At 37.7% G+C, this 15,790-nt stretch overlaps 1 protein-coding gene across 1 annotated transcript in view; it reads right to left on the reverse strand.

The window, feature by feature from the left end:
* Positions 1–8,401: 8,401 nt before the first annotated feature.
* LOC139937671 (uncharacterized) overlaps positions 8,402–15,790 on the reverse strand; it is a 36,418-nt gene continuing 29,029 nt past the window's right edge. Inside the window, exon 3 of the mRNA XM_071932925.1 lies at positions 8,402–12,842. Within this exon, the coding sequence (XP_071789026.1) occupies positions 12,586–12,842 (257 nt within the window). The 3' untranslated portion in view covers positions 8,402–12,585. The remainder of the gene's footprint in view (positions 12,843–15,790) is intronic.

The raw sequence follows: 15,790 nt of genomic DNA on the forward strand, positions 1-15,790 counted from the left end.
CACGATGTGATAAGGGTTTTAGTGAAGACTATTTTGGAGACAGTTATGCGTCATATGTTGGAGTCCCTGACTACAGAATGGTAACTACAACGCTAGCGCGTATTTCCTCCGAAGGGACCTGACTATTGGTGTTCTTTCGGCCTCACTATGGTGCCGAGTCGAACTCGATAAACGAAACAATAATGGCTACAACATGTGTCTCTTGCAAGGAAAAGTGAATAGGTTATGACCTGAAAATGCGGCTTTGGCTAGGGATTTGGCTATCGGCTACTGATGTAACATTGAAGAATGACAGCTAAGCAAAACGAAATGATGCTTACTAGATTAGGACTACCGGCCAGCATGCCATTGTACATATAACATAAGTGACTGGTATCCTGCTCGTATTTGCTTAGCAGAAAATGTTAGCTCTGCTTAGGCAGCTTTTGTGGAAAGTTTGCTCCGGTTTAAAGGCAGTGGACACTATTGGTAATTACTCAAAATAACTATTAGCATAAACCTTACTTGGTATTAAGTAATGAGGAGCTGTTGATAGTACAAAACATTGTGAGAAACGGCTCCCTCTGAAGTAATGTATTTTTTTTTTAGAAAGAAATCATTTTCCACGACTATGATTTCGAGACCTCAGATTTAGAATTTGAGGTCTCGAAATCAAGCAACTGAAAGCACACAACTTCGTGTGACAAGGGTGTGATTTTCCTTTCATTATTATCTCGCAAAGGGCAAGATTGAAGTAATTTGGTATCCATGACAATCGACCCCAAGCCAATAAATACATAAGAAAATCTACACCAATCCTAAGACGACCAAAAGCCCATTAAAAAACAAGTTAAATCAGGGATTCATCCTTCTTGAGTACACTCATATAAATGATATTTTTGTATTTTCTTGAATTTTAGTTGATATTATGTTTTATTTTATTTTATTCATAATTTGTTATAATTGTTGTAGGCCTACATGTACTCTTGCGTGTTCAAACTAAACGAGTTTGCCAATCCCATATTCTTCCCATCAAGTGAATGTCTAAAGCCAATGATCAGTGTTAGGTTTTACCCTCGAGAGGGCGTTCCATGGTGTGGATGACTAAACAGACTTGCCTCAAGACATCGACCACTCTATTAGTCTCTCGTTCAAGCAGTGCACACACATTGAACGGACATAATAGTCACATTTATGTTGTGCCTGTATTTCATGTACCTTTTCACCCGCTTGTTTTTGAGAACACTTGCTTTCAGATTTGTTTATTTTGTATCGTAGAAATCCTAATAGCAGAAAACGCTCACATCTGATTTCTGATCGCCAGAACTACCATATCAAATTATTTGTTTGTTTGTTGCTCGAGATTCGACGTTGATGGCGCTGTCTTATCCACAGCGCTCATGCTTTATTGCAGAACTAAAAAAAAAAACTATCAGATAGCAGATTACGGTAATCGTATTCTTTATAACCGACTGTTGTCCACGGCAGCGTGAATTCCAGCACCGGAGAGATGATGTGTCACGGGGGAAAAAATGTTCAAGTGAGGGGCATCAAAAGCTGCAAACAACGCAAGACAAGTTGAAAGTTTATTGACTCAAACCTCATTGGCAACTAAATTATATGATGAAAGAGCCTTCTACTTCATAACACCTTTGTTATGGAACGACTTGTGTCTTCATAACTTGCGAAGCTGAGTCTCTTCAGATTTTCAGTTGTTTGAACCTTTACTTCGTTGTAGTTATTGTTTTAAGTACTTAAAGATAGTGGACACTATTGGTAATTGTCAAAGACCAGTCATCTCACTTGGTGTATCTCAACATATGCATAAAATAACAAACCTGTGAAAATTTGAGCTCGATTGGTCGTCGGAGTGGCAATATACTATGAAAGAAAAAAACATCATTGTCACACTAAATTGTGTGCTTTCAGATGATTGATTTCGAGACCTCTTATTCTGAACTTTGAGGTCTCGAAATCAAATTCGTGAAAATTACTTATTTCTCGAAAACTACGTCACTTTAGAGGGAGCCGTTTCTCACAGTGTATTATACCATCAACCTCTCCCCATTACAAGTGAGGTTTTATGCTGATAATTATTTTGAGTAATTACCAATAGTGTCCACTGCCATTGTTTTATGATATATGTTGCGCATGACAGAGGCTCTTGCACTATACATGCCTCGTAGCGAAGTAAACTTTATTTCTGTGATGGTTGGATTAAAATACTATGCTTGGATACGTCAAAGAGAAAGGTTGGGCAATTTAATGACCCTTTATGACCTGCTGTTACTACTGTGTGTTGTGATATGGTGTGGAATTGATGACGTACTAAATCACAGCGAGCGGTGAAATCGAACTAAAGGGTGTGACATCGTCAACAATAAATTTAGTTGGTTTTTCTCATCTATTATTTACATTCAGTCATTACAGTCGAAGCGAATTTGTAATGTAACTGTACCGTGGCCCAGATAACATAAATTAGTATTTGGTTTTAAAGGACAAATTTATGTAGCGTCAGTTTAGTTTTAATTTATGTTATAAATGTTTTTTAGTGTTGTGGGATTGATCAGCAGTTGACACGTATACTGCACATTATTTGGCGAATAACATAATGAAGGCCTGAAGTAAGATGTTTTAATTGAACAAAATATATAGAGAGAGAGTAAACTACTCTAAAATTACCCTCCTCAGTCTTAAAGGCAGTGGATACTATTGGTAATTACTCAAAATAATTAATACCATAAAACCTTTCTTGATTACAATGGGGAGAGGTTGATATTACAAAACATTGTGAGAAACGGCTCGGCTCCAAAGGAGTAATTTTCCATGAATTTGATTTCGAGACCCCAGATTAAGAGTTTCGAGGTTTCGAAATCAAGCATCTGAAAGCGTACAACTTCGTGTGACAAGGGTGTTTTTTGTTTTTCTTTCATTATTATCTCGCAACTTCGATGACCGATTGAACTCAAGTTTTCACAGGTTTGTTATTTGATGCATATGTTGAGATACACCAAGTGAGAAAACTGGTCTTTGACAGTTACCAATCGTGTCCAATGTCTTTAACAAAGGTAAAATAACCTTCAAATTCAATCATTTCAATTTGTTTTGTCCAAAGAAGCTGTACTTACTATTACGATTAGTGATCAACAAGATTATTTCACAATATTTTGCTAGAGGGCAAAATCATTATACGATTTTGAGCACAGCAAAGCGCCCTCCCACGAAATAATTCATTCAATTATGTTGAGACCATTATGGCCCTACCCAGTCCCCCATGGCCCTAAAGAAACCGTAAAAACAAAACGGTCATAAATACTTTAAGATATTTCCCAATCGTCATGTTTCATGTCTGTCAGTGTAATACAGCAATGGAAATTATCAAAGTTTGTGAATTTTCCAGTGATATTTTATTGTCGGCACAAAGGAGTACGGGGTCGTCATCGTTTTTTTTTTTTTGTTTTTTTTTCCTGTTTTTTTTTTTTTTTGGGGGGGGGGCTATGATTTTGACCCCCAAAAAAATTACCAAATCCGTATTGGTTGCAGGCTATAATAATATAAAAGTAAAAATTTTCATTTTGATTTGTTAGGAATAATAGTTGGGAAATTGTTTCAGCTCTCGTAGTCGTATTGCTAATTATCTTTGGGATATGATTTTGCAAAAAAACACACACCAAATCCGCATCGATTATCCTCCATATCTTTTGGGCACCTGTTTGCGAGTTTGTGATAATATGAACGTTCAAACTATCATTTTGATTTTAATAAAAGGGAAAATTGCACCGCAGTATATCGAGGTTCATTGTTTCAACTCTCGTTGTCAAAATGCTAATTATCTTTCAGGCAAGATGTGGGCTTTTGTAAATTGGAATCTATGTTAACAAACCATGTGGGCACTCACTCCCTCTCTTCCTCTCTCTCTTAACCACAAACTGCATATTTCCCATGCAGAGTAAATACATTTCACTGCTAGTAATGTTTAAGGTAAATTTACATTACCTCGATACCAAATCTATGCAAGGATGTAAATCATGTAGGGTACGCTAATGGAACCCCTGTCAGCGCCGATTTGGTCCGAGCCGAGCTGAGCCGGGCGGCCTCGCCTTTGAGTCCCGCTCCCAGTAAATTTCCCTGGCCAATTCTTGACGGGGGAACTGTCAAGCTGGTCCAGGATTTATGTGGAGGGGTGCTGAAGCTGCTACAGCCCCGGTCGACTGTTAGGGAGTCTTGAAGAACGCTGGAGCCGCATGGCGGACAGGGGGACAGGGGTGGCGAGATGTGAACGGAACAGACAGCTATACTAGATATGAAAACAAGAACTGAGGTATACTTCAAAAAAACAAACAGCCTTGCAACTTCTCCCCCGTCCCGTGGGGTCTCCTCGTTTTACCCCCCTTGGTCGTAAATCCAACAAGAAACAATTTCCCGGCTTTTTCGTCTTAAATTCCTGCACATCAACAATAAGAAGAGGGGTCCGTGGGGAGTCCTACAGAAGGCATTCGCAACTACAATCTAGCCACTTGTATTACCATGGCAACGTTACCCCTAGTGTGACAAACATGAAATCAGTCCAAATTCAAAATCAAAAATTCAATTGAGAGAACATCCTCCTCAAAATAAAAAATAAATAAAAATCGTTCTAAAGTTGAGATTTTTGAAAGAAAAACTGCGACTATCGACATAGAACCAAAACCTTAACAAGGCATCATCAGAAACGAAAACCTAATGGATGAATCAGAGGGTTTTTTTTGGAAAGTATTCGAAACCAAAAGACACTGTACTTGATGGTTCGTTCTGATTTACGGCTCAGCCACAATTCGTAAACACCTCCAGTCTCAGTCAGCTTTAAAACACAAGCACGCCCTATTTGTCGGCACCGATCAGAAAGATCAAAAAACCACTCTTTGTTTACTAAACAGGTCAACGACATACTCCAGAAATGGAGAGATGAGTTGGGCAAATAAAATCAGATGATAAATTTTCGATTAGTGCGACCTTGTTGGCCCAAAGCATTCGTCAGTAATCACTCGCGTTATTGGGATATTCTACGGGTGATATTTCCACGAGTGCGATGAGCTTAAAGGCACTGGACACTATTGGTAATTACTCAAAATAATTGTTAGAACAAAAAAACTTACTTGGTAACGAGCAATGTGGAGCCGTTGATAGTAGAGACCATTGTGAGAAACGGCTCCCTCTGAAGTGACGTAGTTTTCGAGAAAAAAAATAATTTTCCACGAATTTGATTTCGAGACCTCAGAATTATCTCGCAACTCCGACGACCAATTGAGTTCAAATTTTCACAGGTTTGCTATTTTGTGCATATGTTGAGATACACCAAGTGAGAAGACTGGTCTTTCACAATTTTTAAAGGTGTCCAGTGCCTTTAAGGAGACACAAATATACTGCATTTTACAAAGACGTAAAAATGTCACTGCAAACGTTATGTTGTAAATATGTTAGAATACTGTCAACACAGTCATTCTTCTTCGCCATTTTTGGTTTTCGAAGGGGAAACTGAATACTAGATTTCCCGTAGAAAAAGGGTAAAGCAAATATTGAGTTTCACGAGTGTCATCGTAAATCGATGGGAGTATTTTGAGATCAATCTGTTTTTTGTTTATTATTGTTTTGTTTCTCGCGGTGCTGTTTTTAGGGAAATTGCTGAGGTTTATTTGTCAGGATTTAAACAACGCCATCTGTTCGTTAGTATTGTTTTTTCTTTGTAATTTTTATTTTCGGTGTCGCGTCAGTATACATAATTTACACAACTCATTAAGGCAATGTTTTCCACAATCACTCGACCGTTTTTAAACCAACTCTTCGTCACAAGTTAAAATGTCTCTTCACTGGACTATGGAGAAAGGACATGGTTAGACCTATACATAACGATATTAACAATCATGTTACACCTTTACATGTTCATCTATGTAGTGCTGTCATTATGTAGCACTTTGAGAAAGACTCAGCTAGAGGGTCAAAACATCTGACCATAAACGGTTGTGTGTGTTTTTTTATAGTTTATTACATTAGATTAATCATCTAAGAAAGTTTTTTCTTTATTTTGTAAAGACCGTTTTTAAACGAAATTCAGCTATGTTCTTTATAGACATGAAAACATAGCTGCATTGAAAAAAATAAGAGCATCAGTCGCTTTTAGATGCATTCTTCTACTAATTGTTTATTATCAAAGTCATTTGAATTGTCACAATAAACATGTTGTTCTGTACACGTTGTTCTGTTTAGAACAATAACCGGTCGATGGCAGAAGAAGAAAAATGTGATCTGGAAAATATCGAGATTCTGACAACGTATGGCTTTTTACGTATCGAGACAGGTGCCTAAACTATGCAGACGATCAGATTGCCTTTCCACTGCTCTCCAAGCAGTCCATAAATCAGTAGCAGAAGACCGAGGACACACCGAGAAAAGGACCGCGCCTCAGCCTCTTATGCCGCCGCTCAAAGCGGGCAGAACACGGGCGCCTTCTTGATTCGTCACGCAGGTCGACATAGCTTACCGTCGGTGACCCGTTCACGCGAATGAAGCTGGTCTAGACTGGTGCTGTTCTTGTTTAGTAACACATTGATACTGACAAACAGCGGATACCAGACTGAGGTGATCGCTGATTTCACCCCTGAACATTTCAACCCGTCAAATTGGTTTCTTGAAATTGGGTCTCCTTGGAAATATTGCTTCGTTACGGTGATCTGCCCCTCGAATAAATGAAAATTGTTGAATGATATTGGCAGATCCTAAGAAGTTTCCAGTTTCATTAATTGTTGTTCGTTTTGGCAAGATACTGCGATTGACGTCAAAGAATAACTTTTGCCTTTTAAATCGAGGTTTTGCATTTTTCTGGGAAATTTTATATGACAGTGATTAATCGGAAAAACAAGTGGTGTAATTCGAATCTAAAAAACTAAGAAGGTGGATACGTGTGTACTGTTATCAGTGTAATCATAAACTGCGACAATTTGGGAAAATTATGTTGAGTTCCACCGATTGGCAAGACATTCTTGTGAGATATGTATCGAACACAACAACAACATGTTTAAACAGATATTTGTATAAACATATGTGGCATGTACCAACTGGCATGTACTTTGTAAATTCTATTTAATTGTACTCTTTCCAAAACGACCGTTCAGCCATCCCAGTGATATGTCATTTTCTTTCACATAAAAATGAAAAACAATAAATGGGATCGTATAATGTCATCCATTTTAAAATTGATGCTTCACTTTTTGTATGCAGCATCGGAGTAAATGTATTTTAGGCGCATCGTTATGTAAGACAGCACATCCAGTTAAGCCCGTAAATGCGTAAAGCACATACACAAATATTACGGTATACTTTATACCACATCTGTAACATCGTTTGCCCATGCTCACTGTAAACATAGTTAGCAAAATGTTGCCAGTCATTAACAAACATAGCCATGTAATCACCCTTCCCGACCGTTAACGTGCGTTTCACCATCCTATAATACTCAAACAGCACAGTGCCAGTGTCGTGGCATTTTATAGAGGAAATTTATTTGTAAAAAAAAACAATCAACATTATCCAAAAGAGGGCGCACTCACTATTGTCCAGTCAGCAAACTGAATAAGAGGGAAGACTGACGTGTTGTCCATTCACATAGACCCCTCTTTCGAGGTCGAGTGTCCAACCTACCCTGACATGACGTGACCCTGATAATACAGCAGCAACCGTAACCATCAAATAGGGACCATGCTACTTTCTGACTGCCCAGCCTCACCTTATCCACAAGTGCCTTTTGATGAAGGCATGGATGCATTGAGATAAGTGAAGATTTAGAATTCGAGAAGATTTCTGCTTGATTTTACTCTCTTGCTCTTTGGTTTTACCTGTCTCACAACCCACTGGTTGATCTTGGAACCATTTCACGTTTTTTCTCTTAGGGTTTGCGATTAAACGTTGTTTGAGAGACTAGATCATGGGAAAGGTTCCACTATTTTAAGAAAGTTGACTCAACCCCAACTTAAAATTATTAAAGTTTCTCTGTCAGTTTCGCTTGGGTATATGTTGTTATTTGACCCAAAATTTGATGATGTGACGGTCATATTCTAAACATACATCAAGGGAATCATTAAACACATCTATTATTTTAAATCTATGTTGAATATTGCTCAAAGGTTATTAAAATAAATACGCGAGCAGCTCACAATGAAACGTTTAATTCACAACTGTGTAGGCCATGCCAATGTCTTTATATAAATTTTATTTCAAGTTTTTAACCTTTATATTATATATAAGTGATTAATAATGGTGAGCCTTTCCCTTCCAGTATTTATGTTGCAATTTATATGAATATAACACTATCAAAGGTTGATCAAGGACACAAACAATAATCGACTATGGAACGCCAAGTTTTAATAAATTCATTTGACAAACATCCTCACCAATTTTATTTGTTACCCGACGCATATACATTTTACAGAGAGACATACATGTTTAGTACAAATATACAAGTATTTACAAAATGAAACAGCGATAGTGCAAAACGAAAACAACAACAAGGACTATATCTAGATACTTAAATTGCAGTCACTAAATTTTCTGGTAGGCCTGTATAGAGCATGGGACAACATTATCAAAGACCAGCAGCCGATTTCACAAAACGCTGGGAGTAATCCTAACTCGAGTTAGGAGGAGTAACCCGTCCTAACTTAGGATGGGTTCAATGCGTCCTACGTGTTTGGATACGGAACTGAACCTGTCCTAGACTAACCCTTATTTGGGAAGAGTTTGGTGAAATCGACGGCAGCATCTGCACATTGTGCAACCCATAATGAAACAACAAACGTGTGACAGTTTAAGCTCAATCGGTCATCCCAGTCACAAGAAAAGATTGGGGGAAACCATTTCACGTTTTGCTGTTTTCAAACACCACGTTTTGGTCTCGTGAGATCAAACAATAATAATTGTTTTACTCATTTCTCAAAAACATTACATTTCAAGCAGACGAATACTACTGGATTATTTTCACCCTAATAATCTACATAGGCTTAACCATAAGTTTTGTATAAAAAAAAATTGAAAATAAAAAACTATGTTGTGCCTTTTAGCTACTGTAAGAATTTGTAGAGATCCACCTTTGTTCTTAAACCTCATTGATTGTTTGTTTACCGCAATATGCAACAATTCTAAACTTACAGTTTAAAATTGTGACCCTTACTTCAACGTTTGTTTAATCATTTTGATTAACAAAGAGTCATTTACTTTTGTTTCTGTTGATGAAACCCTGTAAAACCTACACAAATGTAACCAAAAACTAATGTATAACCCCGTGCATGGCCACCATCACAGTGAGCACATAAAAATAATCGTGCACGCGTGTGTACACGCTGCACACTACTCTCAGCCAATGTCTTCATTGACCTCAGTGGAGGGCGCTGTTTATAAGTTGCGTGACGTCATCTGCAATGACTGTACCTCAACCTGTTGACAGCATCAATAATGAGGTACAAGCGATCACCAATTACCAACATTCAGGAAATGAGAAATACAAAACGCTAATAAATTGCCGGCTTAAGGAATTACATATGTCATAATTGATCATGGGCTGAGTGGAAAATGTGCACGGCAGTCAGAGCTGGTGACCTCAACTTAGCAAACTAAATCCCAGCCATGAATCAAAACAAATAATGTACTCTCTTAACAAATTATTCATACAATCTAAAAGATCGTTTGTCCCAAAATGATTTATACCATATTTTCAATTCCATACCACAACCCAATCTTCAGATTTAATAGTGGCACTTCAACTCTCTCTCTCTCTTTTGAAAAAACTGGCCTGTGTTTTTATCTGGCACATTCATTTACATGGTCACAGTGCTACATGTTCGGAGAAGAATATGAAATATTAAAGTATTTATAGATCGTTTAAGATTTGTGGTGGTACGGTAGTTTATGATCGTTTGATATCAACAACTACACATAAGCCAATAAACTAAAAATGTTAATGCCATACACCACAAGGAGTTGAGATGTTTTGAGAAATCATAACACAATTGGCCAGCAGTCTGATTTTAGCTGAAACCGGCAATAAGTAACCTGATGATATGTGTAATTAATAATAATTAATTAATTAATCATAACGGGTTTAGACATAAGGCCTATACATCACTGCATAATAAAATATCAAAAAAAAAATGATTCAAAACTTTGCTCTGCTGGTTGTAAGGAGTTCATACCAATAAATTAACACAAAATGGACCTAAAATAAAGCTATGCGACAAGTAAGATATGACCAATCCTGGTATACCGGATATCATGTCATTAATATTCACAAGAACTGAACAACTTCAAGGCGCCACACTCTCTTAGTTTAGTCACGGAACCATCGTGATAAACAACGAGGGGACCAGCCTACAGTGACCCCTACATACACGGTAGGCTGCTGGAGCACATCTTCGTCTGTAGTATAGAACTGCAATCCTCAAAAACGTTCCCGATTTTCTTTTTTTTTTAAGGAATCCCTTTTTTGAATAGATTTAGAAACAAAATCCCCTAATTGAAAAGCACTGTGACAGTGGCAATTTTAATGTACAGAAACAACAACTCCAACAGAGCAGCTACAGACTCAAAAATATTCGAACCTGTTTTTTACTTTCGTCTTGGTCAGTGTGAAGTGTCCAATAATGTTTAGTTTGGTCAGAACTTTTGTTTTTGGTTTAAGACAGAATCAGTGCATATTTTGTTTGTTGTCAGTGGATACATTATCTCTGTTTGATCAAGGTTTACAGTTTCGACCGTGACGGTCAAACATTATGGTCAATATTGTGCAACGGTTGATGACACGAAGTTATTCGGTTGGTGGCGCTACATCACTTTCATACCCATTCAAAAATATTTTATTGGACACATTTACCCTTTTACCCTTTACGAGGATGAATCTAGTGATCAAATTCGACACTCGTCTCCATTGTTAATACAATCTTACAAATTTACCTCCAAACACATCATATTTTTCACTTTATAACTAGGCTTAATATGTTCCCGAATTTTAGGGCAAACAGCACAAAACATCGTAAACAAATGTATTTGTGTAACATTTAAAAAAGGAAGCAAAATCGGCGATGTTAGATTTTGTCAAATTTGAACCCCCACCTTACGGCAGGTGAAAATAAAAAGGTAACTCACAAAATATGTATCTTCAAATCCCAGGAGGTGGTTTACACAACATGCACCGACCTACGACTATTCAATGCTCGCATTTGAACTCTGTATGCAAAGACCGACGACTCTTGAATACTCGCATTTGAACTCTGTAACACGACCGACGACTCTTCACTGCTAGCATTTGAACTTTGTAACACGACCGAGGGGGTAATTTACATAGTTTCAGCTCAAGCCGTAAATGTGTCAGGCGCACTTTGCACTCGATAAATTCAACATTCATATTCAGGTCATTGAGGGAATTCAATATGTGTATTATGGGTACATGATAACCAGTAACAGGTGATTGAATCTCACTGAAGGGATCAGAGTCTCGGAGGGACTGGGGGCTACTCTGGGGAAAATAATAAAGCAACCACGAGTAGTGCGCCCTCTATGTAGTCCAGGTCGAGATGGTTTTGTTTTCTTCTTGTCAAGCCACATGGTTTCTTGTTTCCACTACACAGACGATCATGGCGTCGATGTTTTAAGACAACTCGGTTGCTTTGTTCAGCAACTCACGAGAATTCAAACATGACGTTTATGAGTCAGTAAACAGTAATAAGAGGATCGCATTGATTGGTCAGACAATCTCAATTAATTTAAAGGTTGTTTTGTAACACAACAAAATACGGTAGTGATGCTTATTTAGAAACAGATGTTCATATGTTCATAAGCTATAGTTTTCAGTAACCAAGAACATTTTGTACCTCATGGTATCGAACTCTGCTGCTACCTGAAAATTTAGTTTAAATGCACCAATCATTAAAGGTCATCTCAATGATTGACCCAGGGTCGCCACCCTCAAAACAAATAATATTAACACACGCCTCTTCTGCATAGGTAACGCGTATGTTTTATCAAACGAATATTTGAATACGGGTTGGTAAATAGATAAATATTCAAATAATATTCACAAGATGTGCAAGTGTGCATAAATAATAGATGAGTTTCTCTTGATGATTATAGCTATGCCTGGCCGCCTGTGGTCGATGATCCCATGTACGCAAACCATCTGTCTGCGAACTATCCAATCTCCACAAGGCATTTCTTGAGACATCTTGAAGAAAACGAACACTATTCCTGGCGGCTCTTTGGATTCATTGTTGACTCCAGGAGGGGTGTTTTCTCAAAGATGCTGTGTGTGTTCTTGCACCACATTAATCCCCAGTTTTGTTATCCTAGTCCACACGATTGAAATAATGTTATCCAACGCAGTTTTATTATCCTAAATCGTGAACAATTGTCTCTTTACAGTCCTCGCTGGTGCAGCACCGTTTACTTGTAATTCCAAAGAGCAAAACTTCCAACCACACAACAAAATGCAGCCATTAATATCATTTTGATCAGCACTGCCTGAGAGTAGCTACGCGATATCCTCTCTCTCTCTCCACTGTCCATCTACAGAGGGCGCTATTTCATTTATCAGCAGCTCAGAATCTGGGCGCGGTGCATTTTCTTCATCTTCATTCTGCGGTTCTGGAACCAAATCTTGACCTGTCGCTCTGTCAGATTAAGCTGCCTGGCAATCTCCACTCGTCTGTCTCGGGTGAGATACATGTTAAAGAGAAACTCCTTCTCCAGTTCCAGGGTTTGGTATTTGGTGTACGGGCAACGTTTCTTGCGGCCGGATGTTGCTGATAGCCAGTTGGGTGTGTTGTCGTTCTTAACAACGTCATCATCTGTTGACAAACAAAAGTGAATACGAACAAGTTGGTTAGCATCGGTTTCCTTTGAACAGATAGTGCATGAAAGGTGTCAATGATACGCATTTAAAAAAATCAATTAATGTACATGTATTTAATTCTCGATGGTCACTCATACTATTCGTGAACATTAAACGATTGCCCAATCAGTAATTGGCATTGTATGATTTGAATATCTAGCCAAATCAGATCTTGAACTAAAACACTTCATACTTAAGTCAACTATCGCCAAACATCATCAAGATCCTTAAACATCATCAAGATCATTCTCATCCTTGTTACCTCAAGGGAACTCGGATAAAAACTCCAAAAACAACCCCGGCCGTTATTTCACCATAAGTCAAGGACTGACCGTAGCTGCCCCGGCATTCCGCTCCTTCTCCTCCCACGAATAACAACCTAGAAACACGGTCACAACCGAAGGTCCCCGGAGTTTCGAAATAACCAATCGAAAGTTCTCTCTGAGGTAAACGCGTATTATCATGGGGGTTAACTTCATAGGGTCTAAACAGACCAGATTTCTGTGCCCCTTTTTAGCGGCTTTTTGGTAATTGACAAAAATACATAAATTTTCCCGAACAGACATTGGAAAACGAGATTGACCTGGCTCCGAGGTCACGGCGTCAGGAATGGTGGCAGCATTGTTGTTTGCTTCCATACCATTATCTGATTCATTGACTTATTGGATTACTGTTGATATTTTGAGTATTTAAGAACATCAACCTCAAGTTACCCGTTCGTTCTTTCCCCATCTGTTCGCTAAAAGTTCATCAACAAACTTGTTTTGAACAAATACACTCAAAATCAAAAAGTTACTTTGTTGAACAGTTAATAACGAATTATTCCCACCTTTGAGTGAATCAACCATTTTCTGGCAACCAGTAGCGGGTTATTTTTTGAAAATACCATTCCAATTGCGTTCTCAAACATCTAAACGTATATGGACTGGTACGCCAAACCATTGCTTTAAATATTCATAAATTGTTAAGAACAAAACTGTTGCAAAACGACCTCAACCATGCCACTGTATATTTTTTCTTCAAAACCACAGTTCAATTAATTACAAAATGACAATGAATGGTATCTTAAAGGCAGTGGACACTATTTGTAATTACTCAAAATAATTATAAGCATAAAACCTTAATAATTGGTAACGAGTAATGGGGAGCTTTTGATAGTATAAAACATTGTGAGAAACGTTCCCTCTGAAGTAACCTAGTTTTCGAGAATAAAAAAGTAATTTGATTTCGAGACTTTATAATTAAATTATTATCTCGCAACTTCAATGACCAATTGAGTTCAAATTGTCTAATTCTATGCATATTTTGAGATACACGAAGGGAGAAGACTGGTCTTTGACAATTACCAGGATAGTGTCCACTGTCTTTAACAATATTTCTCTAAGTTTAAAAGTTAAACTCGCTTTATGAGGTCATTCGAGTCTAAATCTATGAGCCTCAGTAATTTATTTATACACCGCACTAAAAGAGGGAGAAATGTCCTCGAGTTCCAGATAAACTCACACCTTTTTGTCCAACTGTCAACAAATTATATTATTTATTTCTCCAAACTTAATCTAGTCCAAGGTACCCGCACGTTCAACATTCCCCCATGAACTTCTACCAACAGTGAGTTGCCGCCACTAGACCGCATACCAACGCTTCTCTAACAAAGGAATAAATCTTACGAATGATGAGTCCATGTTTTAAAATAACCCAACGGCTCTCCAAAAAGTGAATGTTCAACATCTCTCATGAAACTTGAGAAGGTTTATATGTGTCGACTCCTTGTCCCCTAGCAGTTCCAGAACTCAAGTTTCAAAAAACCCATGACACCCGCCGCGCTTTAGATCTGTCAGAGCCTAACCTCGAGAGCACCAAGACGGTCGTAACTCTTAAGATTCTGTAAATAATAGTGATATTATTTTTTTGTATTTGAAAAAAAAAATATTTAATGAGGAGGTTTTTTTTGTTCATTGGTCGTGTGTAATGTGACTATGGAGAATGAATGAATCATGCGAGGTTTTAGCAATCTCCTGGATCGGGAGACCTTTGGGGAGGGAGGTTTTGGAAAACTGAAGTGTTAAAATTGACACCATGCACTTGAGGAACATTAAGGTGTTTTTAGAATACTTACTGAAGTCAGTTTATTTTGATTTCAAGTAATGCATCACAATAATGTGGAAAACATACTAAAACGTATTACTATATTCATATAAACGTCGGCGTTTACCTTAAAGACCACGAACACTATTGGTAATTGTCAAAGACCAGTCTTCTCACTTGGTGGATCTCAACATATGCATAAAATAAGAAACCTACGAAAATTTGAGCTCGATTGGTCGTCGAAGTTGCGAGATAATAATGAAAGAAAAAACACCCTTGTCACGCTAAGTTGTGTGCATTTAGATGATTGATTTCGAGACCTCAAATTCTAAATCTGAGGTCTCGAAGTCAAATTCGTGGAAAATTACTTCTTTCTCGAAAACTATGCCCTTTCAGAGAGAGCCGTTTCTCACAATGTTTTATACTATCAACCTCTCCCCATTACACGTCACCAAGTAAGGTTGTATGCTAATAATTATTTTGAGTAATTACCAATAGTGTCCACTGCCTTTAAAAGAAAATGTGAGAGTTTTAATGATTTTTTTTTCTTTCTTTTCTTTTACACACACATTCATGTATTTATTTTAATTATTCGGACAGTAAAAAAATGATAAACAAGCAGAGGCCGTCCAGGGAAAAGCAAAAGTAAAACAAAACTGTCATAAAAAAAAGACCCAGACCTTGCTCGTAAAAAGCGTAAAAATGTAAATACTATATACATAACAAAGAAATATAAAACTAGCAGTTCATAATAACTTTGTTTTTCTTGTGCCTTCTAGAAAAAGAAGAGCGAGGAACAAACAGTATTCTCTTGATAGG

The sequence above is a fragment of the Asterias amurensis genome, chromosome 5, assembly GCF_032118995.1.
Source record: "Asterias amurensis chromosome 5, ASM3211899v1".
Classification (NCBI taxonomy): Eukaryota; Metazoa; Echinodermata; class Asteroidea; order Forcipulatida; family Asteriidae; genus Asterias; species Asterias amurensis.